The following is a 25505-nucleotide window of genomic DNA, read 5'->3' on the forward strand; positions in this document are numbered from 1 at the left end:
TGTAATCCCTCTGTACACTTTTACTTGTCCAATATTTTAAAAATATATGTTCACTTTTACTTGTCATTTTTAATGTATCAAGAGAAGACAATTTTTTTTTTCTTTTTACCCATAACATTAATTACTCACTTCAAATTCATTAAATACTTTATTTATTATTTCTTAAGGAATGTGTAAAGTCTATAGTGGACAAGTAAGAGTTAACGGAGAGAGTATGAATTGTTAGATAATTGGTTCAGGTTTGAGATGAATATAAAATTGTGCTGATCATAAATTGCATTTGTGAACATGTTAAATTGCTCAATTTATGTGTGTACTGCTTGATAGGCGTGCATTCAGTTTTAGTTCATATAAATGCAACTACACCGGGAATCGTGATGGCAGTTTCATGTATGCAAGTTCATTTATCGTAATCTTACCGAAAACATATATTTATAAGATAAATCAATTTTTCAGGATATTATTCTAACTATCCGTTTTCAATAAGTTGTTAATTCATATGTAAAAACATGTAATTTGACTAAATTATTCTTAATTAAATATGTATTGAAATTTGGTCACTTAACACTTAATGAGAGCAAAACTGAAAAAATAAGTTTGATTCTTTCTTGATTTAGTAAGTGAACACCCTTTTTAAATCTGAAGGAATAATAATTTCCAATTTCGGTTATCAGTTCAGCTTTCAATTAAAAATTAGCGACCATATTTTATGAAACGTTAAATAAGTATATGAAACAGAAAATTGAGATGACAGTAACAATTTAAATTTTTAATTTTGGTTAACGTATTAAATTAACATAAAATGAGCATGATACCAATTTTCTAAAACAATCAATTTTCAAATCCATTTTTTCCAGAAAGAGTTTTTAGTATAATGCACTTTTCCATCTCTTTCACCATATTGATTAAATTAATACAATTTTGTTCTTTTGTTAACCAATGTGTTGTTGCCCAACTTCTTTTGTCTACAAGCCCTCCATTTCATCCACTTATAACCTGTTATGCTTTCACAGTTGTCCAAATTCCAAAACTCAGCCTTATCCACAAACCCAACTCTATTTTTAACCAAATTTTCTGGGCAAATTGTAGGATTGTCCTTCTCTGAGTGGTCTTTAATTTTTTTTTCCCTTCGGTAAAAGTCTCTTGATTTCAAGTTTGAATTTCCGTTCAATCAAAAATTACAAAAAAAAAATAATAATAGCAAGACATAAGTTGGGATTTACAGGGCATAAGTTGGACGGGTTTCAAACTCTACCTTAAGATTAAAAAAAAAAATGCTGGAATTTTACAAACCTCTACCTTAAGGCTTAACTTCTTATTGAGCCAAGGGTCTTTCGGAAACAGCCGTCCTAACTTGGTAGGAGTAAGGTCTGCGTACACTCTACCCTCCCCAGACCCCACGTTGTGGGATTTCACTGGGTTGTTGTTGTTGTTGTACCTTAAGGCTTAACTTCAAACAAAAGTTAGGCCTTGAGGCCTAATTTTGATTAAAAGTTTGCTTAAGGCACGAGTTGGGGTCGAACTTATGCCTTGCGAATCCCAACTTATGATTTGCAATTTTTTATTTTTTTTGATTGAGCCCGAGTTCAAACCCATGAACTCTGAGAGTTAAGCAAAGGGCAAATATTAAAGACCACCAATTTAAGGGACAAAATTTAAAGACCACCCCAAAAGAAGGCCATCCGCGCAAAAAAAAAAAAAAGGAATTTTGTGCTCTTCCTAATACTCAGGGCCATTTTGCACAAATGGCCTTTTTAGCCACTATTAAATGTAGCAATTGCCTGGCCTAGCCACTTTTCAGCCTTATAATTGAAAATATACCGTCATTAACATGGAGTTGTTTGAAATTTCAAACTTCATGACAATGACTATTTTTCAGTTATGAGTTGTAAAGTGGCTAATAACTATTTATGAATTTTATTTCTATTTAATTCACCGAGTTACAAAGACATAGCTTGGAAAGTAACATCAAAAAATGTCATACGATGCGAATAATTTGATTTCTCGTGGTGACCTTCATTCCCAAGTTGTTTTTCAAAATTAAAAGAGTCGAAAGTTGTCTTAGACGTTACTTCCATCTGAACCTTTTATATTTTTCTTCTTATGTTTTTTGGTGTAATCATTCAACGTATATATGGAGCCTATTGTTTCGATAAATTCAGATTCATAATTGGAAGATCTGAAAACCCCATGAAAGTTGCAAAGTGCAGCATAAGGCAAGGAATGACACAATTCATAAACAGTTCACGTCATTTTGTTAGTACAAATATTAAATTTAGATGTTAACACAAAAGATTAGTTCAAGTTACGAATATCCCTCCGAAAGTATTGAAGTTCTTATAACCAATCACATGTTTACACTTCCCCATAGGTGCGACTCATGTAAGTCGTGATTGACTTTTTACATAATAAAATGAGGATTTAACTTCATAAAATAATAATATAATATATATGATAATAGTAATAATCACAACGACAACGACGACGACATCGAATTGGGATGTTGAGGGTTTTAACATTGAAGTATATTATAGATGTTGGTATACTTGTAAAGCCAACAAAGTCCTATACTGATAAGTGAAAAAAAGAAAAGTTATATATAAAGTGTAAAGATACACATAAATTAAATGTGTGAGCTATTTTGAGAAAAATTGTGCGAGTGTAATTCAAAATGGACAATATAAAACCATGTTAAGAGTTTCATTAATTAGGCTGGCATAACCAACAAATTGATATATGGTTTGAATTTTGTAGTTAAAGGAAGAGATAAGGGTCAAAAACACACCCTAACTATCACTTTTTTTTTTTACGTTTCATACCTAAACTATCATAAAGTTGAGAAAACTATCTAAACTATCACTATCTAGTTTGCAAAACACACCTGAACTAAATGTGTGAACTCACTCTCCAAAAGGCAAGTGAAGCTGAAATTTTCTCAAAAAAATTCTTCATATGGCATAAGTAATGTTATGGTGGCACCAACATGGAAATTAAAAAATAATATTTTTTTTATATATATATAAAACTGTATATTTTTTTTAAAAAAAAAATCAGCATTTTAAAAAATATATATGGATTTAAAAAAAAAGTATGAAAAAAATGATTTAAAAAATGGAAAAGTTTATTTTTTTTAATGTGAAAATTAAATAATCAGTTTTCTTTTTTTTTTAAAAAATGAATTATCCATTTTTTAAACTATTTTTTTTATTTTCTATAATTTTTGATATTTTTTTACAAAAAATATTATTTTTCAGTTTGTTTTTTAAAACAAATAGTTTTTCTTTTTAATTTCCATGTAGGTGCCATTGTGACATTATTTATCCACGTGGTCAATATTTGGCAACATTTTTATATAAAATGGAGAGTGTAAATCACATGCCATTCAAGAATAATTTGATGTATGCTTTGCAAATTAGATAGTGATAGTTTAAGTAGTTTTCTCAATCTTTTGATAGTTTAAGTATGAAACTAAAAAAATGTGATAGTTAAGGTGTGTTTTTTACCCTTATCTCTTAAAGGAACAAAAAAGTTACGATGTTTTGAAAAGAAATCGTAGAGAATACTATCAAATAACGAAATTAGGTGATTAAATAATAAACCAACTTTTCTTTCATGATATTTTGGTACAAAAGGTTTCTTTCTTTTGAAATCATTATTCGTCAAGCATCATTGCCCCTTTTTCTACTAAGAAACCGAAAAGAGAAAGTATTTTTAAATTTCTTTCTATAAAAAGAGAAAAAAGGATACATCAGCACTTTACAAAAATAAAGTAGGTAACAGAACCAACCAATTTAACAATAAACAAGAAACAAGAGAAAAGAAAAACGAAACAGTATATGAGTGCTTGACAAATATAAAAATTTATTTGTACTAGGTGTTTAGACCTAGAGACAGATATCGATTTTTTTTTAACTAAATATATATATATAAATATAAATAATAAGCAAAATAAAAATATAGTGATAATATAAAAAGAAAATAACACCGCTTATCGTTACAGTAATTTATTCATTTGTTATTACTTTGACACGGCTTACGAAAATTCTGTGAGCTCCACTGTTTACATCGAACGTACTTTACCATAGTTAAGTAATAAATAAGGTAAAAATGCACATTAATTAATCATAGTCATGCGATAAAACAGTACACAAAAAACACATGTCATGTTATTATTAATTTATTTATAAATATCAGGTACAAATAAAGTTTTACCAGCCGACGCAGAATTACTTGTCAATTCATACTAAACCACCCTATCAAGTATTTGAAGTAACAAACACTCGAATGAGTCAAAATAACAAACTATAAGAGACCACTAAGCCTACCCCTTTCCTTCAAGCAAAAGCCTATTTTAGCATTTGTTAATTAATACAACTTATTAGCAAACAGACAGCTCATTCCCCTCAGGGTATTTATATATGCAAATACATATCTGGGCAGTGTTTAAAATTTCTTATAGAACTTAGTCGTATAACACCTTTCTTTTTTTCTTTTTTTTAAAAAAATATGTGTACCATTTCATGGAATTGTTTTGAAGTCAAGAAAAGAAGTAAGAAATATTGAAGCCAAAGCAATATATAGCACTAAATAAAAGGGGTCAAAATGTGAAAGGAAATTCAAGATTGTAAGGAGAAATATTTGAATTGAAGAAGATATGAGTACTCTTCAAAGTGTTGGGAGCAGTGGAAGAACATCAATGACTGATCAGGACAATAATGATGAAGATCAAGAGATGACAAAATTGGCATTGGCTTCATTTCGAGCAAGAGAAGAAGAAATTGAGAGGAAAAAATTGGAGGTGAAAGGAAGAGTTGAGTCTCAACTTAGCCGTGCTGAGGAAGAAACCAAGCGTTTGGTTCGTGTCTGGGAGGTACAGTTCATATTATCTGTCTTTTAAGATTTTTAAACGTACGTTATTTACGAAAGAGGTTTGGTTATCTTCAATAGAAGAGTATTTGTTTAAACTGCCCTTTAGTTATATATTTCTTAAATGTCAACATAGGGTCCAGAAATTCGACATCCCTTCTTTTAGAGCATATTATAAAGAGAAAAAAGCTCTTTCATCATTAGCCGCTTTTCAGCATGTTCTGTTGAGCTGTTGACTATCACCTGACCTCACGGGAGGTCTCGCGCCAAGTGATTCTCCCCCAAAAATTGTCCATGTAAATGTTCAAAGAACAATAAATATGTGATTTAACAAATTAGAATCCATTGTAAACTGCAACCAGGGAACCAGTGGCGGAGCCACACTATGCCGAGGGTGTTCATCCGAACCCCCTCGGCGGAAAAAAAATACTATTTTTATTAGGTTAAATTATTTTTTATGTATGTATAGTAGATGTTGAACCCCCTTAGGCTTTTTCGTATGTTTACTTTTTTATATTTTGAACCCGCTCGGTGGAAATCCTGGCTCCGCCACTGCAGGGAACAACTATCAACTAACTTAAAAAGTTCTTCCACTTAATTAAGAGTGAATTTGAAGGGAAAGAAATAATAAATACTCTTTTTAAAACGTCAAATATATTATGAATCAATTTAAGTTTGTCAAAACGACCAACATTTGAGATTGGAGGAGTAAACGACCAACATTTGAGATTGGAGGAGTATTATGAAATTTATTTATGGTATTGTGAGAATGAAATTTTCATAGTTTTAACTTTCTCAAACTGATATATTACTTCATGTTTGAAAATTTTGATATTTTTGTGAAGGAGCTTGAAGTGTTGACAGATCCAATGAGAAAGGAAGTTGCAATGGTACGCAAGAAAATTGATGTGGTAAACCGTGAAATTAAGTCACTTGGACAGACCTGTCAAAAGAAGGTTTTGTGCTTTCTTCCTTATTGGTTTTTTAGTTTTTGTTATGATTCTTATTCTTATATAGTTAAATTCCTTATTTTATTGCTAGTTATATTAGTACCAACTTATCTTTCTCATAGTGCTCCTTCATATTTATAAAATGTTTTGGTCAAGCTTTTGGGAAGCGTTTTTTCTTTCAAAAAAAAAAATGCTTATTTTAGAGAGTTATTTGGCAAGCTTTTACGGGGGAAAAAGTGTTTTGAGTAGTTGCAGAAGTTATTTTTCAGAAGCCGAAAAAAGATAATTTTTCCCCGGAACCATTTTGGAACCTTTGGTCAAGCACAAATTACTGCTATAATAGGCAAAAGTATTTTTCAAATTGACAAGTCAAACATAAATGAAAAGCACTTCTGACAAAAATATTTTTACCAATAACATATTTTGAAAGTTTGACCGAACAAGCTATTAATTGAATACACAATTGTATTTGTAATTTGAAGTAAATTTTGTTTAATGATGTTCCTCTGGTAATAGGAGAAAGAATACAGAGAAGTATTAGAGGCTTTCAATGAAAAGAACAATGAAAAAACTCAGCTAACATCCACTCTTGTAGAGGTAAAGCTTCATACATAATAGCCATTCTTTTATTCTTGTTTTTTTTTAATTCCTTTAAAAAAATACCACTAATCTAAATTGACTTTGGTTGTTGTGTTGTCATCTTTAGCTGGTTAAGGAAAGTGAGAAATTCAGAATGGAGAAACTGGAGGAGCTGAGCAAAGTTTTAAATCCCAAACGCTAGTAATGTTAAACTCCAGAATTGGCCATTGTTGACATTATAGAATGATCCGCATATTTTCTATGTATCATAGAGACCAATTTATTTTAACTTTTGACTTTATATCCCTTCAAATAATGTATAAATTTTCCCTCCTTCGATTTGATTTTTCGCCGTTGTTGAGAGATTGTTTGTAAGGCAAAAACGAAAGAAAAGAAAAGAGTGAGGTGAGAGTTTGTTTCTTTTGTAGTTTCATCATGTCTATTTCACTGCTGTAAATCTCAGTATCTTAATAAATGTCTATTTTAAGCGTCAATTGCACAGCTCCAAGTGACAGAAATGCTGTATGCAAAAGTATGTATTCTCAACCAGTTAAAAGTATAGAAGTCACTATAAAAAGACATTTGAAAACTGCCAGAAAACTAGGAAGTTTATACATTCAAGATTTTGCATGTCCTAGCTAATTCATAAGGGTGGACAAACAGTAGTACAATTAATCATGAAGATAAGCTCATGATGAAATATAAGATATCGAACTTGATCTTTTTAGCTTGTTCCTATATCGAGAAGGACTTGTTTGTACTCAGCCAGCAGATGTGAGATATCATCCATACGCAACTGGAGATCACAAAAGAAAATCTAACTCAAAACTGACGCATCAAAAGGAGCAAACACTAAAAGAATCATTACTACTAAAACAAAAAGGTGATAAAAGTGGAGTTAGCAAAAAGAGATTAGCAGTAGATATAAACAAATGCATGATGTCTTGTGGGCTATGGTGGCGTGAGATGAATTTAAACGGAAAAACAAGTTCACCTAGGATTCATATAGCCACCCCGACTTGTCTGGTTCTGTCAAGTCCCCCATTGGTTGAGAAAATGGATTGTGATCTCCTTAAACAATCCTCTCCTCATGAGCTAGCTTTTAGAGTAGAGGCCCAATGACCATATAATCACAGGGACTGAAGCATAGTTATTGCTTTCACGTATGATGGCTTATGGGCTCACAACTGTGAGCAGGGGAAGATAGGACGAAGGGGAAATATTTAATAGAGGAGAGAGGAGAGATGTCTCCGTGTGACCTATAGGTCACGGGTTCGAGCCATGGAAGTATCCACTAATACTTGCATTAGGTTAGGCTGTCAACGTCACACCCCTTGGGGTGCAGCCCTTCCCCAGACCCTGCTAACACGGGATGCTTTGTGCACGGGGCTGCTCTTTTTTTTTAGGAGATAGGAGAGATGAAGATATAGGGATAGAGACGGGTTCAAAGAATACACCCAATTCTAGTGCAATTCAGATGCTGCAACTCCGTAAGATTTGCAGTACCGAGACTCACCATTTAAAGTGGACAGGTTTTAAATAACGTTATGTACAAATTTTGGCAGACAGCTACACATTGTTTATACAAACTAGAGACAGATTATGTAAACATTACACTAACAGAGTTGATAATACTAAAGACATGGTTTGTGGTAATAACGAATACAACACCACACAGCCTTTCTAGGTTAATTTCAGAATTATTACGTCACTAATTTTGAGCAACTTGGTAACGAACCACATTGATACGAATTCACTTAAGCTTTAAGAAGAGCAAAAAAGATCGAAGTTCTTAGACTGTGCTGAAGCTAGGTGCAGCCCTCAACAAATCAGAATATTAAGCACCAGGGACACTTGAGCAATGTCATGACAGATGATAAAGAAGTGAGCCAACCAAGTTTTCTGATGTAAATAACATCAAGACTAACAAATAGAACCTTGAAGAACTCATACCTGACTAACATTCCTGATATGACAGAATCTGTAAGTCTCTTTCCCCAGAGGTCCAGGATTCATGGATTGCAAGAATGATTCAAGTTTTTCCCTACATCATCAAATGATCAGAAGTTATACAGTAAGAAGGTGAACCACATTTCAGTCGAGGTACTCCCTCCCCCTCCATTTTCTTTTTCCTTTCCTTTTCGGGAGGAGATTTGTTCCTTTAAACTTGTGTGGTAACAACACATTCACAAAGGAAAAAATGGACTAAGTAGTTGAATAACAAAACTGTTCTAAGATTTGATAGCAAGCATGATATAAATATTATTTGAAATCAATGAATAACTTAATCCTGACAAACATTGATAAAGTCAGCACCAAGCCAATACACTTATTTTCCACTGGTTGAAAGGAGATTCTAAAAGGTCATCATCACATCCAAAAATCTATGGCATAACGCCACAATGTTTAGTCTCACGCCAGCAGAACACACAGAAACTTCAAAAATCATGGAGAGTTCTCAATCTCTCATATATTTTTTTTTGAAGATAAGTGATGAAATAACTACTCAACTTGCTTAAATAAAATAGCTATAATACCTAGGTATTTATATAACTTTTCTAGCATGCACCTAGTGTAATACATGTTTGGTTTAATTTAATCCTAGACTTTTTATTTTTACTAATTCATGAACAAAATCATATCCTCATTAATTTACTAATACATGAACTAAGTAATTATGTACTTGACATGAATCTAGTTTATTTTTTCGACACTTATGCACAGGTGAAGCATCTCAGTTCGGTGCTAAAATACTACTCCCACCGTTCCAATTTATGTGGCAGCGTTTGACTGGGCATGATGTCTCAACTTTCACTTTCGGCCACTTTTCTTCTTTCCCACATGGGTGGACCTCAACCGAACAATTCTCCCACTTGAAGACAAATTTTAATTTGTCTTCACACTTTGATCGATGCAGCAGCTCTTTCCTAGTTTCATACTTCGTGCAGGCCAACTGAAGCTGAGCATAGCTTCAGTTTGTCTATCGTCACTGCCTTTGTCAGCATGTCTGCTGGATTCTGACTCCCTGCGATCTTCTCAAGCACTAATGTTCCATCTTCCAAAGCTGATCTAATGAAATGGTACCGGAGTTGTATGTGCTTCGTTCGAGCATGGTAGACCGGGTTCCTTGCCAAATGAATGGCGCTTTGGCTATCACAATATAGCACACTTCCCTCGTGGTCCTGATCCAATTCCCGCAGAAAAGATTGTAGCCACATCATTTCCTTTGTGGCCTCCGTCACAGCAACGTACTCAGCCTCACAACTAGAGAGAGCTACTATCTTTTGCAACTTGGAAACCCAAGAGATTGCAGTACCTCGGAAGGTGTAAACATACCCGGATGTGCTCTTTCTGCTATCAACATCACCACCGTTGTCAGCATCAACATACCCTTGCAATCCTGTTTCTGATTTTCGGAAATACAGAGTTGAACTCGAGCTGCCTTTCAGATATCTGAATATCCACTTCACAGCCTCCCAGTGTTGCTTTCCCGGATTGCTCATAAATCGGCTGACAACTCCCACTGCATGTGCAATGTCTGGCCTTGTACATATCATTGCATACATAAGACTACCGATTGCAGATGCATAAGGTATCTTGTCCATCTGTTTCTTCTCATCCTCGGTTTTCGACGACTGATCCTTTGACAACCGAAAGTGTCCAGCCAAGGGAGTGCTGCTGACTGGCTTGGCATCATGCATGTTGAATCTTTTGATAACTTTCCTCGCATATTCTTCTTGTGAGAGTTTGATGCCCTCCTTGCTTCGGTCGATTCTCATCCCAAGGATTTACTTTGCAGCTCCCAAATCCTTCATTGCAAACTCTTCCGATAACCCTTTTTTCAACCGATCAATCTCCTGTAGGTTTGCTCCTACGATTAGCATGTCGTCGACATAGAGTAGCAGTATCATGTACGAGTCTTCAAATTTCTTGAAGTAACAACAGCGATCTGCCTCGCACCTTGAAAAATCAGCTTTCTTCATAAGGCTGTCAAACTTTAAATACCACTGTCTTGGAGCCTGTTTTAGTTCGTACAGACTCTTTTGAAGTTTGCACACCAGATTCTCCTTTCCTTTGACTTTGAATCCCTCCGGCTGTCGCATGTAGATTTTCTCGTCTAGATCACCGTGAAGAAATGTAGTTTTCACGTCCATCTGTTGCAGATGTAGATTTTCCTTTGCTACCAGTCCAAGAACAGTTCTGATAGTCACCATCTTGACTACGGGAGAGAAGATCTCCGTATAGTCGATGCCTTCTTTCTGTTGAAATCCCTTTGCAACCAGCCTTGCTTTATAACGCTTGCTTCCATTGGGTTCTTCCTTTATCCGATAAACCCATTTGTTTTGCAATGCCCTCTTAACCTTTGGCAACTCGGCTAACTCCCATGTATGATTTGCCGATAGTGAATCCATCTCATCCTTCATTGCCAGCTCCCACTTAGTCGATTCATCGACTTGCATTGCTTCTTCATAACATTCCGGCTCCCCTCTATCAGTGAGTAGAATGTAGTTGAGGGATGGAGAGTACCTGTGAATCGGCTTCCTGATCCTGGATGATCTACGCAGTTCTGTGATTGGCGTCTGTTTATTTGTTTCAGAATCAGCACTTTCATCAGCACCTTCTCGGATTGTTTGTTCCTCTGCCTCGGCTGTACCTGGCTGCAGCTCAGGTGTCGGGAAGTCCCTCAAATCGACTATTTCCGATTCCTTGTCCTGACATTCTGAATTTTTTTGCAACTTGTCTTTGTACAGTACCTCTTCGTTGAAGACAACATTCCTGCTTCGGATGATCTTTCGATTTTGTTCATCCCAAAATCGGTAACCAAGCTCGGTGTCACCATAGCCAATAAAGTAACACTTCTTTGATTTTGGATCAAGCTTGCTTCTAGCCGTGTCATCATTATGAACATATGATAAGCAGCCGAACACTTTCAGAAATGAAAGATTTACCTTCTTGCCACTCCAGACTTCTTCTGGAATTCTGAAATCCAAGGGAACTGACGGTCCTCGGTTAATTAAGAAGGCCGCGGTATTGACTGCATATGCCCAGAATGTCTTGGGCAGTCCAGAGTGTATTCTCATACTCCGAGCACCCTCGTTCAACGTTCGGTTCACTCTTTCGGCTATTCCATTTTGTTGCGGCGTTCCAGGAATAGTCTTCATCATCTTGATCCCATTATCGGCACAGCACCGTTTGAAATCACCATCGGTGTATTCTCCGCCATTGTCGGACCTCAAACACTTCAACTTGAGGTTTGTTTCATTCTCGACCATGGCTTTCCATCTTTTGAATACACTGAACACATCGGATTTATTTTTCATAAAGTAAACCCACACCTTCCTGGTTGAATCATCAATGAAGGTCACGTAGTAGTGTGATCCTCCAAGAGAGGGGACGGTGGTAGGTCCCCACACGTCTGTGTGCACCAATTCTAGCTTCTCGACCTTCAACTCCCTGCCTGCATTTGAGAAGCTTACTCGCTTTTGTTTTCCAAGAATGCAGCTCTCACACGTATGAAGGTCCACCGTCTTCAGCTCCGGAATTAAGCCATTTGTCACCAACAGCTTCATCCCCTTCTGGCCGATATGTCCCAGCCGACAATGCCACAAATCTGTCTTCTTTGTGTTGTCAACCACAGCAACAGTATCACGACAGCTAGTCGTCATGTAGAGAGTGTCAATCTTCTTTCCTCGGCCAACTACCATAGCACCTTTCGCCACCTTCCAAGACCCATTACCAAAGTTGAGATCATATCCCTCATCATCAAGCTGACCTACTGAGATCAGGTTTCGCATCAGCTTTGGAACATGTCTAACTTCTGTAATCTTCCACGAGGATCCATTTGACATCTTCAAATTAATGTCTCCCGTGCCAACAACGTCTAGCGGCTCTCCATCGGCTAAATAAACTTTGCCGAGATTCCCAGCCACGTAGTTTGTCATTATATCATGATGTGGGGTGGTATGAAAGGGCGCTCCTGAGTCAAGCACCCAAGAGTCTATCGGGCTGTCAACCGATAGCAACAACGCATCGCCAATGTCTTCCGTAGCAGCGTTGATTCCAGCCCCCTTGTTGTCCTCCTTCTTTGGCGCCCTGCAGTTCTTCTTGAGGTGACCTGGTTTTCCACAGTTCCAACACTCAAGTGTTCGTCCTGGTCTGGATTGACCCTTGCCATTCCTTGACTTCGATCTGCCCCTATTTCGGTTGTAGTTTCTGTCATAATTTCTGCTTCTGTTTTCAATATTAAAAGCAGAACTCGTCGATGCCTCTCCAGAATCTGTCCTGCGCACCTCCTCAGCAAGGATACGATCCCTAACATCGTTGAACTTTAGTTTGTCACTGCCGACAGAATTACTAACCGCTGCTCTCATTGGCTCCCAGCTATTTGGTAGGGATGCCAACAAAATTAGAGCTTGCACTTCATCATCGAAATCAATTTTTACCGATGACAATTGATTTACAATGGTATTGAATTCATTTACGTGTGCAGCAACATGAGCATTTTCCATCATCTTTAGATGAAATAGTTTCTTCATGAGAAATACCTTATTATTTGCCGAAGGTTTCTCATACATGTCAGACAATACCTTCGTCATATCTGCGGTGGTCTTCTCCTTTGCCACGTTGTGAGCAACGTTCTTCGACAGCGTCAGCCGAATGACTCCCAGAACTTGTCTGTCGAGGAGATCCCAATCTGCTTGCTTCATCTCCTCTGGTTTCGGACTCAGAGGTTCATGAAGCTTTCTGCCATATAAATAATCTTCAATTTGCATTCTCCAGAATGCAAAATCTGTACCATCGAATTTACCGATGCCGTGCGTCGTACGATCTTCGCCTCCCATCGTTTCTAAAATCACAACACAACCTGTTGCTCTGATACCAGTTGTTAGGATTTGAATCCCAAATCCGACCTTTGTAAGCAGGTTCCCAGGAAAGATTGGAGGGTCACAACTGGACCACTTAAATACCAACCTCCTTAAACAGAACCTACTTACGTCGTGATGTAAGCGAAGAATAAATAGCACACACAGATTTATAGTGGTTCGCCCTCAATGTGAGAGCTACGTCCGCGTTGCTGCTGCAGATCTTATTACAGAAGAAATATTACAAGTGTTTACAACACTCAACCTCACAACCCCAATCCCAATTACACTCAAGATTTTTTTTTTACAACCAATGCAAAAGCCTTAAGTGAAATTCCTTCCTTTCACCACTCACAAAAGTTGTCAAACTTGATCGTCTTTTCCAGATGTAAATTCTTCTTCACTCATAAGAAAAATGTACAAGACAGGGATCTTACTTTTGAAGGCGGGTAATCATGCGCTGGTAGTCACAAAGTAATGCGCTAAGCTCTTTTAATTGAATTGACTTCGGTGAGGACTTTGACCAATGGTCACGAAGTGCTTGTACAGCCTTCAGTAATCAAACAATTCCAGATTAAGAAATTGCAAAGAATTTACATATGGCATAACATATACTGAGTAAAAAAACCATAACCTCCTTATTACTGAGAGCTCCCTCTCCAATGAATTTAGAAGCCAATTCTAATAATTTTGTATCTTCCAACTCATCTACAATTTTCTTCTCATTGGATTTGGAGATGGATACTGAAACTCCTATCCTTTTCTGCAACTCTGACACAGCATCTTCTTGCATTTGCCTCTCCTATCAATAGTAAGGGAGATTTAAACCAGGATAGATGCTTTGTCTATCATACAAGCAGTATCAACACACTCATCTAAATATCTATCAAAGCATAATCACAATAAAGAGGAATACTAGGTTGACAGATACAGCTATGGTAAAATTGGCACCCTCAACGACTGGCATCCACTAAATCATTCCCTCTCTCTGTCTCTCTCTGACATACATATACATACTCAAGAAAATCAACAGAATTTTATTTTTTTAAAAAGAAGCCTGCATACACATCCATGCATATAGACGGTATCGTCTGGCAATCACTTGGCTAGATAAACGCAGTGAAGCTTGGGAAAGTGGTCCAAGCTGAGGTGCCACAACGTTGAGGTTATCAGATAAATTCTGTGGAAAATCAAGCTGACCGATATCTGTTTATATGCTTCCCCAGATGAATAAGGTTAGATTTGTCATCCTCAAAATGTGGATATCTTTATTGTACCATAACAACTATCTTAATTTTGTAACACTCCCCATAAAAGGTCGTACTCTCATTGCTTCACTCTAGGAAAATAGTTTTTAGTACTTATCAAAAAAAAAAAAAGGAAAATAGTTTCTAGTAGAAAATTGTTTGACACCTCATTTTTTGATAAAACGAGTAAATGTTATTAATAATGAAAGAATGAATATATGGTTGAGAAGAGAACGTTCAGAACTAACACAGTAGATAAAATTTCTTTTCAAATTTGAAAAGAGCCCATCTTATCATCAATCAAACTCATGGTGACATGCAGCCACTCTGCAAGTAGCACTAGTTCCCACCCCCATGCCAAACACACCATTAATCCTGAAATATAAAGAAGCCAAAAAGTAACAATCTCTCTACCACACCGACTCGACCTGTCTTTCTTTCTGATCAAAACTCCAACTCAGAGCCAAAGGGTAGAGTTCCATAATATTTTACCTTCTTTTTTCTAGAAAAAGGACAAGTTTGACACCTCTTAAAAGCTTTACAAATATGATTATCAACTTCTTATGCCATTAAAAATCTCAAAAAACTGGATGCATGAGTCCTTAGTGTGTCACCAAAGTATATTGGGACTACCCAAGGGAGTGGTAAATGACCATCTGTCTCGAGTGAGTGACCGTGCCAATTCATGCTGGCACAAAAGCACCTTCGAAGTGCAAGTGATTCAAATTTTCTAAATAGGGATAAACGGCTCTTTTTCATGGCTATCATTCAGTAATCACTGCTTAATGTTTAACTCTATGCACAGACTCCACTGATCAGTTCAGTCCACGAGTCAAATGTGATATCCAACTCTTTGATACATCATCCAGCAGAGATGTTAAGGCTCCATTCCATATAACAGCAAAAAGGAACTAGATGTAATGTTATATTGTCCTAACATGGACACATTTTAACACTTGAAGTGAGAGGGGAGAAATGAAAAATGAAAATTCAGGGCCCTATACCTTCTCCATACTTGTCATTGAAGAATCCTGGTTTTCATGGATAGCCTCGGGAGGACAAGCCGTCACGCGCTTAGCAATTGGATCATCTAAAGATCATACATTCAGAAAAAGCTTACACACAAGAGGTTAATTGAAAGAAAGGAACTTTTGTGTACACAACTCTATAAGACAAAAGAACATTCTTCACTTCTCGAAGACATGCATTTGTCAGAACTAGCACTATCTGAGGTCAAATTGTGTTACATTGTTAAACTGGTACAACTCTAGGACCATTTAAATGAGTGAGAGTTGCTTAAACGGAAGCTTTTTTCCTGACATATTTGCATACACTACTGACCAACTCAACCAGGGCTATGTGCATATTCTAAGGAAGACTTGGAAGTTGAGAAGATAAAAACAAGCTTATGATATCAATTTCCAAATGATCTAACAAAATTACAGATCAATAGCATATTATCACACAGGTAAGATATAAACAACAGAGGAAAAAATGAATGAAGAACACAAAAATATGTTAAGGGAGTAATCACATTAAGTTGATTGAAATGTTAGTGCAAGTTTTTGGAAAAAGAAGAACTCCACTTAACAATGAGAGATTAGACAAATCCATGTACTTTGAATGGGACTTGATACCTTCTGGAACTAACCACCACAGATCGCCATAAGTTGATTTTCCATCAAACCCTCCAAACAACAAATATCGTGATCCAACTGAGGTCATTGAGTGGTATGCTCGTGCAACTGGCGGTTCATTAGTAGTTGGTAGGCGTTTCCACTGTACAGACACTGGAAACAGAAAAGGTTAGAACAAAATAGTCTTGCCGATTATTTACAAAAATCACGAATGGTTTTCAAGTCATTTAACTATGTGCCTCCATCTTATATAAAACCTAGACCAACGAATTGTAGAGAGATTTGTTAATCTCGTTAAATCTTCAGTGTTGCCAGATATTTTAATGTAGATAAAGAGTACTTACAGAAATAACTACCTTATTATAGGTTCTTACCATTAGTAGCTACCCTTTTCATTAGTTTATCTATTTGGACGCGTGTATTTGAAGGTCTTCAAATACATAACTAATCTGTGAACAATAACTAATCTGTGAACAATAACTAGATCCCTTAAATTTAGGCATTAACGGTGGTGTTTATTAATAGACAGAATAATATCTTTTTTTAATATCTTTCTCTCTTCCCTTTTTTGGTAAGGTAAATTTTGTTCAATAATTTTAGCTTCCATTTCTTTCTCCAACCATGATTTTCCTTCTCACTTCCCTTCTTTTTGTAACTAAATTCAAAATTCAAAAACATTAATAATAGAAGGAAACACAAAAACAGAGACTACATCATTCAACCGGTAATTCAAAAAATACATGATTTGTAACTTCAAAACACTTAAAAAACAATTGTATTTAAGTTTTTATTGAAAAATTCAAATACACAAATACATTCAAACATTCATAAACAAATTTAAATGACTGTATATTTGATTCGTAGTTCATCACTATTTCAAATACACAAATACATACAAACAAAATAGGTCACTCTTTGGTTCAAATACACAAATACATAGCAACATTCATAAACGAATTTAAATGACTGTGTATTTTATTCGCAGTTGATCATTATTTCAAATACACAAATACATACAACAAAATACGTCACTGTTTCAAATACACTAGTACATAAAACATTCATATACAAAATTGAATGTATGTGTATTCGATAAACAGTTAATCACTGGTTCAAATACACAAAAACATGCAAACATATGCATCACTGGTTCAAATACACAAATTACATACATATTAATCAATGAAAACAAAAATAATTAAGGGTTTAGGGTTTAGTGGTAAAGAAGAAGTTAACAACGATAGCCGTTGTTGAGAAGAAGTTAGGGTTTAGGATTTAGTGGAAGAGAGAAGGAGAATCATGGTTGAAGAAGGAAAGAGAAGCTAAAATTATGGAACCAATTGTAATAATAGTCAATGCCTATTATTAAGGGATTTGTTTAGCCATGTATGTGTATACTTACTGATATAGCTATAGATGGTAAATTAGAAAAGTAAATTAGTTACTAAATATAAACAACTAAAAGGGTAGTTATTATCAATAAACATGTCTTATAAAAAGCTACATCAAGTAATTATTCCTAATAAGTGTCACCTTAGCCAAAAATACACATATTAAGAAACCAATAATGCAATGTGAAGTTTACTAAATTACCCTTATACAATAAAAATAAATTACTTTTTCTCTCGATTAGAGCATGCATGAGTAGTAATCCTTTTGACATTGGGAATCCAACAATACCATCCAATCATCATTTAGATGTTACTTTAACTTTCTAAGGGTAGAGTTGGAAAAAACTAGCCAATTTATGTCTTGGTTTCCTAAGGTGACACTTATTATGGGAATTTTTTTTTAGCTAAGGTGACACTTATTATGGGACGGAGGGAGTATGATGGAATGAAAATGTAAGATAAGCTCCACCATGAGAACAAAACCAAAAGCTGGAATGCAGAACAAGTCGTAACGCCTGTATCAGTATATGGAGCGTGATAGCAATTGTAAAAAGTATTGATCAACCACGCTTACCCCTGTCTAAAACAACACAATCATTGTAGTAAACATCATACCGACTCAACCAACCACCAGTTCCGTGCCCTCCAAATAACAGGAGCTGCAGAGAAAGTGTAGGTCAGTATGCTTTTTCAATTTAAAAAAAAAAATTGTTGCTGGAAGGAGGGAAAGGTTTGAGTGGCTAAATTGATGGACAATATCAAGTGGAAAGTGGAGATTATTACATTAACAAAAACATATAAAGTGGCATTGTAATAATCATTAAATAACCATACGTGCACAATATAATGCAACAGAAATTGCATAGAGATTTAAGTCCACCCCCAAAATCTCTTCAAACTATTTTTTACACAACCATTTGTGACATTGGTCCTTATGTGTGTCAAATTTCCTTACACAAAAAAAGATTTAAGTCCGCCCTGGGGAAGTTCATCTAGAATTTTAACATAATTTACAATGATTATTACTACTGATATAGACGCAATTTTGCATTTACCAATTTGGGCTTCAGGGACTATTGAGCACTCGAACTTGCATGCACTTATGCCCTCTAGGTGGAGATATGTAGAAACAACTCCGGATTTTATATGCATCAATATGCACAAACAACTCTGGGAAACAACTTCAAAAAAGAAGTAACAGGAGAGTGGAGGGGGAAGTAGTTACAGAACTTATATTATTCACCACCATTATTCCTTTAGAACTCTTTCTTCTTCCTTTTTTTTTTTTTTTTTTGTGTGGAAACTGGTAATGTTGTATTCCTCAGCATTTAGGTTATGCTTGCAACCATCAACTTAAAAAATAAAAAATAAAAAAAATAAAAAAAGAGAGAGAGATAAGAACAAGAAATAGAATACTTACAGAAAGCCTAAGAAACCTACAAGATCTATTTCCTCTACATCTTTCTCTTTACCCCAAAAGTAAAAAGATACACTACAATTCCATTTAACTAAGTGAATCGAATTGGACCTATCTTCAAAGCTTCTGTTATTGCTTTCCTTCCACTCCGTCCACCAGATGCAATGTGGGATATTCCCCACCATTTCTTTAGAACTCTTCAACGTGGCAACAACGGATCTACCACAAAAGATTTCGGCTCCTATATTGTTACTACCAGATGACAGGGAATGGGTTAAGCAAAAACTTAGGATCCTTTCCCCGAGGGAGTATTATGTGCTAATGATATTATACTCCCCAAGAAATCCAAAGGTATACCAGTAAAAATTGCACATCAGAGAGGTGCTAACTATTGTCTTCACTACAAACAGTTTTTCAAGGGTTTTGACAAGATAGATGTTAGATGTAAAACACTTCGCAGCTGATAAACATCAACACCCCAAGAACAGCGTTAACTCATTCCTATGCCCTTATAAGTTATATCAACTATTAAATCGTATAGATTTTGCATAAAGTAATTTTCACCATGAAATGGACTTACATAGAGTCCTCCGGATGTCACTGTATGTCCACAACGCGCTGTCGGAGCTTGACCTGGAATCTTCAGTTGGGTCCATCCAGGGCTTTCATTCTCTTCCTTCCAGAAAATCAGAAATATTTATATAGTTAAGTGCTAAAGCAGAAGAGTCATAGAAGCTTCAAGGGAGAAGTCAAGAAATAAAGGAAGTGGAAGGATAAAAACATGTTAAACTAACCACGGGAGACAAATTGGTACAAAATGCCATGTGCATACATGTATATAAATATGTGTGTGCCAAAAGAATGTCAACTAACTATCCGAGAGCGGTAAATGAAATAGAAATTTAAGTTGAACTAACTAACGTATTTGGTCAAGGGCAGCCAAACTCATATTTTCTGGGACAATTTGTTCCTATTTCTGAAAGGCTGGATAAGCACAACCACGTGAACTATTAACTGAATTAACATGCCATACCATTTTTCAAGAAGCAACATGATGAAGTTAAATCACACAGTCTCTTAAATACAAACCCGAAGATAATTTCGAGAAAGGAAACATCACTGCTCAAAAAAGAACTCTACTGATCAAAATTGAAGCTTCAAGGCAAAAGTAAAAAGTACCTTCTTCAATTAGGCCCTTCAAAGCCCACAAGTCAGCCATGATTGGCCCTCCTCCTCCTACCCAAAAGTAAAGTTAAAGAGCAAATATTCAGAAAGGAATTCAAGTATCTGAACACATATAGATGAAAGTAAAACCAATTAAAGATATCAATGCATTCTTGGCCTACAAAAAGGAGGGGAAAAAAGAAAGTAAAAGCATCAATAACATATGTAATTGTGATAAACATACCTTCCAATACAAATAACTGAACAATTAAATTGGGATGTTTGTCAAAAAGAAAGAAATATTTGAAAGCAGAGTGTGGGTGCTTTTAAGTCATCATTACAAAAGGACCATACTAGAGATTAAGTTCACCGTACAAGTGGATGAGGACAATTTCCCTTGTTTGTTCAGTAAGATGAATGATTTTATCAGTTTTTTACCAAACAGACAAAACTAGAACCTTTTTGCCGCGAGAAACAGAAGAAAACGTTTATGTGCTTGAATTATGGTTACCATCCACATACTTAAAAAACTATGCTACAGTTTGGTGACTTCAATGCCATCCTGTTTTGGACTCAGAAAGCATCCTTCTAGTAAATTATCAAGTAGAAGGCAACGTATGATCTTATCATGAAGTGCGATGAACTTGTGTTTCAGTATGATAGCTACAATGACTGAGTTATAAGACAAAGAACTCACCAATAGTTCAAAGGGCTTTCATGTCCTGTATGTAAGGAAATTTATCTGAGTGATTAATGCATTCATTAGTAGTGCAATATTGTGGTTACAAAAGGCTGGAGATTCACTCAGGAGCTTCCAATCTCAAGTAACTGAGACTCCTTAATTTCATGCACCATACTAGGTGACCTTGAAATTTTCCCTTATGCAATAAGTGAGACTAAGTTTACTCAATAAAGTTATTAACCGATATAAACTGTTCTAATCCAGCGTGTAATAAAAGGGGAGAAAGGACAGAAAGAACAAAGGGTTGCGCATGGCGTGTCCGGAAAAGACAGAGATACTTGTGCAGTAAAAGGTGAAGGGTTGAACTTCACATACAAAATTTAGATACAGCTTTAGTTAGAATACCTTCTTCATACATTTAGGGATCTCGTCCGTTCAAAATAATCCATTATCAAATTTATCTATTGCTCAATCTAATAAGTACTAGACATCAAGATCTTCAAAGCAGCATAAAACATTTACAATGTATGAAAATAGCTGAAGAGCAAATTACAGAGAGGAGACTGATATTTCCAAGACAAAATAATCATAATTATCATCCATATTTACCTCTACCACCATAGACAAGCAATCTTTTCTCAACTATAGTAGCAGTATGGCCACATCTAGGCGGAGGTAAAGTTCCCAAAACAGATAGCTCCCTCCACTCGAGAGTCACTGTTCAAAATAATTCCACCTGTTATGGATAAATTGTTTTCTAACAGAGAAAAAGGAGAGTGAAAGACTAGAGTTACTATCAAAAACAGTACACGTGTCCAAGATATAGACATCTGACAACCACTTTTTACCATCCCAGCCACCAAACCTGCATGCATGGAAAGGCCAAACAATAATAAAAGACGGATAGGATAGGACATATAAGCACCTGTAAAAGTAAGATGTAACCTTACATTACAATTTTACTGTTTCCAATGGCTGAAGCAGCTGCAAAATCTCTTGCAGAAGGTAAGTCACCAAAACTTGTCAGCTCTGACCATTGCCATATATCTAGCACCACAGAGATTATAAAAAGAATCAAGTCTGAAGTCAGATGAGAGGGAGAAAATACTTTCTTCACATGGTATATCGCTTAGAACGCCAAACGAACGATGGATAACTCGAGAAGTCGGTAATAGTTAGTTGATGTTGTTTATGCAAAGCAAACAGTGATTTGTGAGGATATGGATTGTATACTGCTTCATTGCAGCTTTACTCAGAGTTATGCAGCTAACGTACTCTGTGTTTGATACCACATAGACACTACTGAGAGCTGTGGAGGAAACTTTGGTGCACTAGAGGTAAGGAAGACGGACACTAGGAAGGAGCTGTGGAAGGTCAATACTCTATGCATCTTTTGGCTGATTTCGAAGGAAAGGGAAGGGGTTGAAAATCCATGTATGACTTAACTCCTTTTTTATCATTGGTACTTTTTAGGGCAAAACAATTATCCAATACTGTATAGATCGACAAGAGGGGGTTTCTCAGATGGTAAGCACCCTCCACCTCCAAGGGAGCAAAGGGGGGAGCACCTGAGGGGAGGGGTCAAAAAAAAAAAAAAAAGCTGTATAGATAGTTAGAAGCTTAGTTTGGAGGTTTGATGTAAACCTGCACTGTTTAGTGATACAACTTGGTGTGCTATCAGTGAGATTATTTTGACTAATAAAAAACATCTGATGGTGAAAAGAGGAAATAAATATTCATGCATTTTTCTTTACATAGCCATGGTCGAAAGCAAACTTTACCAGTATCCAGAACCCAAAAATCACCTAACCTGAAAAATAGGAAAGAAATCAGTTAAAGGAATTGAGGCACAATTTTTTTTTTTCTTTTATTGGATGAGGTAGTTCAGAAGCCACAGTTATAATACGTAACATACGAATTACACAGCATTTGCATACCTTCTACTGCCGGATCTCCCACCAAAGATGAACATATGACAGTCCATTGCAACAGCAACATGGAATGCTCGTGGGCTAGGACCAACTTGGCCATCAGAACCACTGCCCGTGCACTCTGGCTGAAACCACAATTTGTTTTCTGAAACATTAATGACATTTGAATTTAGAATATAAAAACAACTGACCGTGATCCAATGCACAGAAAACATATTGGCTTCCAGAAGCTAAATAATGTCACCAGAGGAAATATCAATCAAAGAGGCCTCAATCCCACACTGGCTGGGATTGACCATTTGAATATTCTACACGTCTGTTCCGCTCCATTCACGCCCATTTCATTCAATTACTCGATAATTTATCTTAGAAAGAAATATTAGTGGTTCGGTAAAACTACAGGTTCTCTAAAAGTTAAAGTTTTTCCTACACTGAAATACAAATCTCTAGCCAAACTAACTAAATGTTCTCCGAAATTCAAACTTATTCTAACATGACAAACAAATCTCTAATCAAACTAATTAGACATTCCCTAGATCTCACACTTATTCACAATGAAATAGAAATCTCTAATCAAACTAACTAAAGGTTTCCGAAATCTCTGAACAAGATTGGGAACTTGAAGACCTACTTAACCTACTTTCAAGACTGGATAGATGCACATTGAATTAGCAGGCAGTTGACAAATGAAAGTAGGGAAACACAAATGAACGATATATTCTGTAAGCGCAGGCTACACTCTCATGCGCACGAAATGAGATGGTTGATAATTGGCTGTGAGAGTTGATCTGGAAAACAAAGTTACCAACAAAGGTTATATGTTTCGGCTAGTGGCAGACCAAGGTAAGTAGTGGGTAATGAGCCAATGCTACAACTGAGTATCCCTGCTAGTTCTTCTAAGTTTGGAACCTCATTGGCGAAATCTCATACTTACTCCAACACTGAAATACAAATTCGTAAAGAAACTACCTATAGGTTCTCTAAAATCACTCATTCCAATACTGACATACAAATGTTAATCGAACTGAAAAGACTCTCAACAATACGAAACCCAACTTTGCTCAAAATGACGTGCTTAAAACACTAAGTTTGACTCAAATAAAGAGATAATTAAACGCTAGCTGATGTCTTTTGTGTCTATTTAGTTGGTACACTATCCCCGGTAAATGCCCTTGATAATTTTTTGGATTTTGTTAGCTCCTTGGTCCTAGCATATTATGTAACATATTGAAGCTAGCACACTCTCATTTGTAATCATTACCCTTTGTACTCTTTGCATTGATGCCATAAATGGAACTACTTATTTCATCAAAAAGGTCCCGAAATCTCACACTTGCTCCGATACTGAAATGCAAATTCTTAAGGAAAACAAATTATAAGTCCTCTAAATATCACTTATTGCAATATTGATATACAAATGTTAATCAAAGAGTTAATGGTCAAAAACACACTAGAACTATCATTTTTTCTTGAGTTTCACACCCCAACTATCAGTTGTTCCCTTTTCCTACCTCCTACCTGATCTATCATCGTCTATGTGGATACACCTCGAAACTGATTAGGCCAACTATCACCATCTATTTCCTTTTCCTACCTGAACTATCACCGTCTACTCAACTAGGTGTGCTTTAACACATAGATGGTGATAGTTTAGGTAGGAGAACGAAATAGATGGTGATAGTTCAGGTAGGAAAAGATAATAACCGATAGCTGGGGTGTGAAACTCTCGAAAAAAAAAAAAGTAATACTCCCTCCGTCCCAATATAGTTTAACTAGGCACGGAGTTTAAGAAATAACGGAGTACTTTTAAAACTTGTGGTCTAAAACAAGCCATGGATATTTGTGTGCTTGCAAATAATTTCATTTAGGGTAAAAGGAGAAGTTCTGAGTTAAAATTATTTCTAAATACATAAATATATCATTCTTTTTAGAAAGACTAAAAAATAAAGTGTATCACATAAATTAGACAAAGGGAGTAGTTATTTTTCACCATTATCTCATAATCAAACTGTTTAGATTGCCAACAAATACGGAACCTAATTAATGACATACTTAAATACTAAGTTTAAGTCAAGTAAAGAGAGAATTAAAACATTAGTTGATTAGCAGAGAATGACATACCAATATCATAGACAGTGATGTCATTAAGGAACTTCTTGTCAACTAATCCTCCAAACACCACTACTTTCGATTTCCCAATGTTCACAGCAGTATGTCCACTGTAACAACAATTATCGAATTTAGCTTCAAATTAAAATAATCTAGATACAAATGAAAACAAATTGAAATTAAAAAAAATATTTTTACCTTCGAGGTTGTGGAATTGTTCCAGTGAAATCTAAAGAAGATGCTCGAACCCAATAATGCATTTTTCCTTTTTCTTTTTTTCTCTATGTTTCACCTAATTTTTCTTTTTTTTGTTTTTACTTCAATCGACTGAATTCATACGAGCTGAAGATGTACCGAAAGAAAATGAAGATGTTCCCACTGGATCCCAACCCGACTTTTCTTACCCGGATCCGGATCCGACTTTGACTTGCTAGTCGGGGCAAGTGAAAGATACCGTATTTTGGACTCATACTTAAGTCATGATCTAAAATGGGCAATTCGCACTTTTGGTGGTCTTTAAATTTTGCCCTTCATATTTGAAATTTTTAAATTTTATCCTTTGGCTAAAACTCATGGGTTTCAGGTTCGAACTCCCAGTTAGTCAAAAAAAATTTAAAAATTCGCAAGACAGAATTTAAATTTTGCTATGCCCCCATAGGCATACACTTG

General features: G+C 35.8%; 2 protein-coding genes across 3 annotated transcripts; one reads left to right on the forward strand and one right to left on the reverse strand.

Moving 5' to 3' along the window:
* Positions 1–4457: 4457 nt before the first annotated feature.
* Positions 4458–6889, forward strand: LOC132613507 (uncharacterized). Its single transcript, XM_060327550.1, has 4 exons — positions 4458–4870; positions 5712–5822; positions 6333–6413; positions 6523–6889. The coding sequence occupies exons 1-4, from the start codon at positions 4655–4657 to the stop codon at positions 6595–6597; spliced, it is 483 nt and encodes a 160-aa protein (XP_060183533.1). The 5' UTR covers positions 4458–4654; the 3' UTR covers positions 6598–6889.
* Positions 6890–6904: 15 nt separating this feature from the next.
* LOC132613506 (protein GLUTELIN PRECURSOR ACCUMULATION 3) lies at positions 6905–25288 on the reverse strand. Of its 2 annotated transcripts, none has more exons than XM_060327547.1 (16): positions 25035–25288; positions 24849–24946; positions 22734–22872; positions 22578–22606; positions 21747–21843; positions 21591–21661; positions 21406–21513; positions 20130–20186; positions 19531–19622; positions 18108–18192; positions 16143–16295; positions 15510–15595; positions 13893–14060; positions 13696–13808; positions 8349–8439; positions 6905–7191 (listed from the first exon to the last, which is right to left on the reverse strand). In XM_060327547.1, exons 1-16 carry the CDS (start codon positions 25094–25096, stop codon positions 7120–7122), a joined length of 1521 nt encoding a protein of 506 aa, XP_060183530.1. In that variant the 5' UTR covers positions 25097–25288; the 3' UTR covers positions 6905–7119. The 2 variants fall into 2 exon arrangements, with proteins under 2 accessions (XP_060183530.1, XP_060183532.1); XM_060327549.1 differs by having other exon boundaries at positions 21606–21661; positions 25035–25287.
* Between the last annotated feature and the right edge of the window lie 217 nt (positions 25289–25505).

This window comes from Lycium barbarum, chromosome 10, assembly GCF_019175385.1.
Source record: "Lycium barbarum isolate Lr01 chromosome 10, ASM1917538v2, whole genome shotgun sequence".
In the NCBI taxonomy this organism is placed as follows: domain Eukaryota; kingdom Viridiplantae; phylum Streptophyta; class Magnoliopsida; order Solanales; family Solanaceae; genus Lycium; species Lycium barbarum.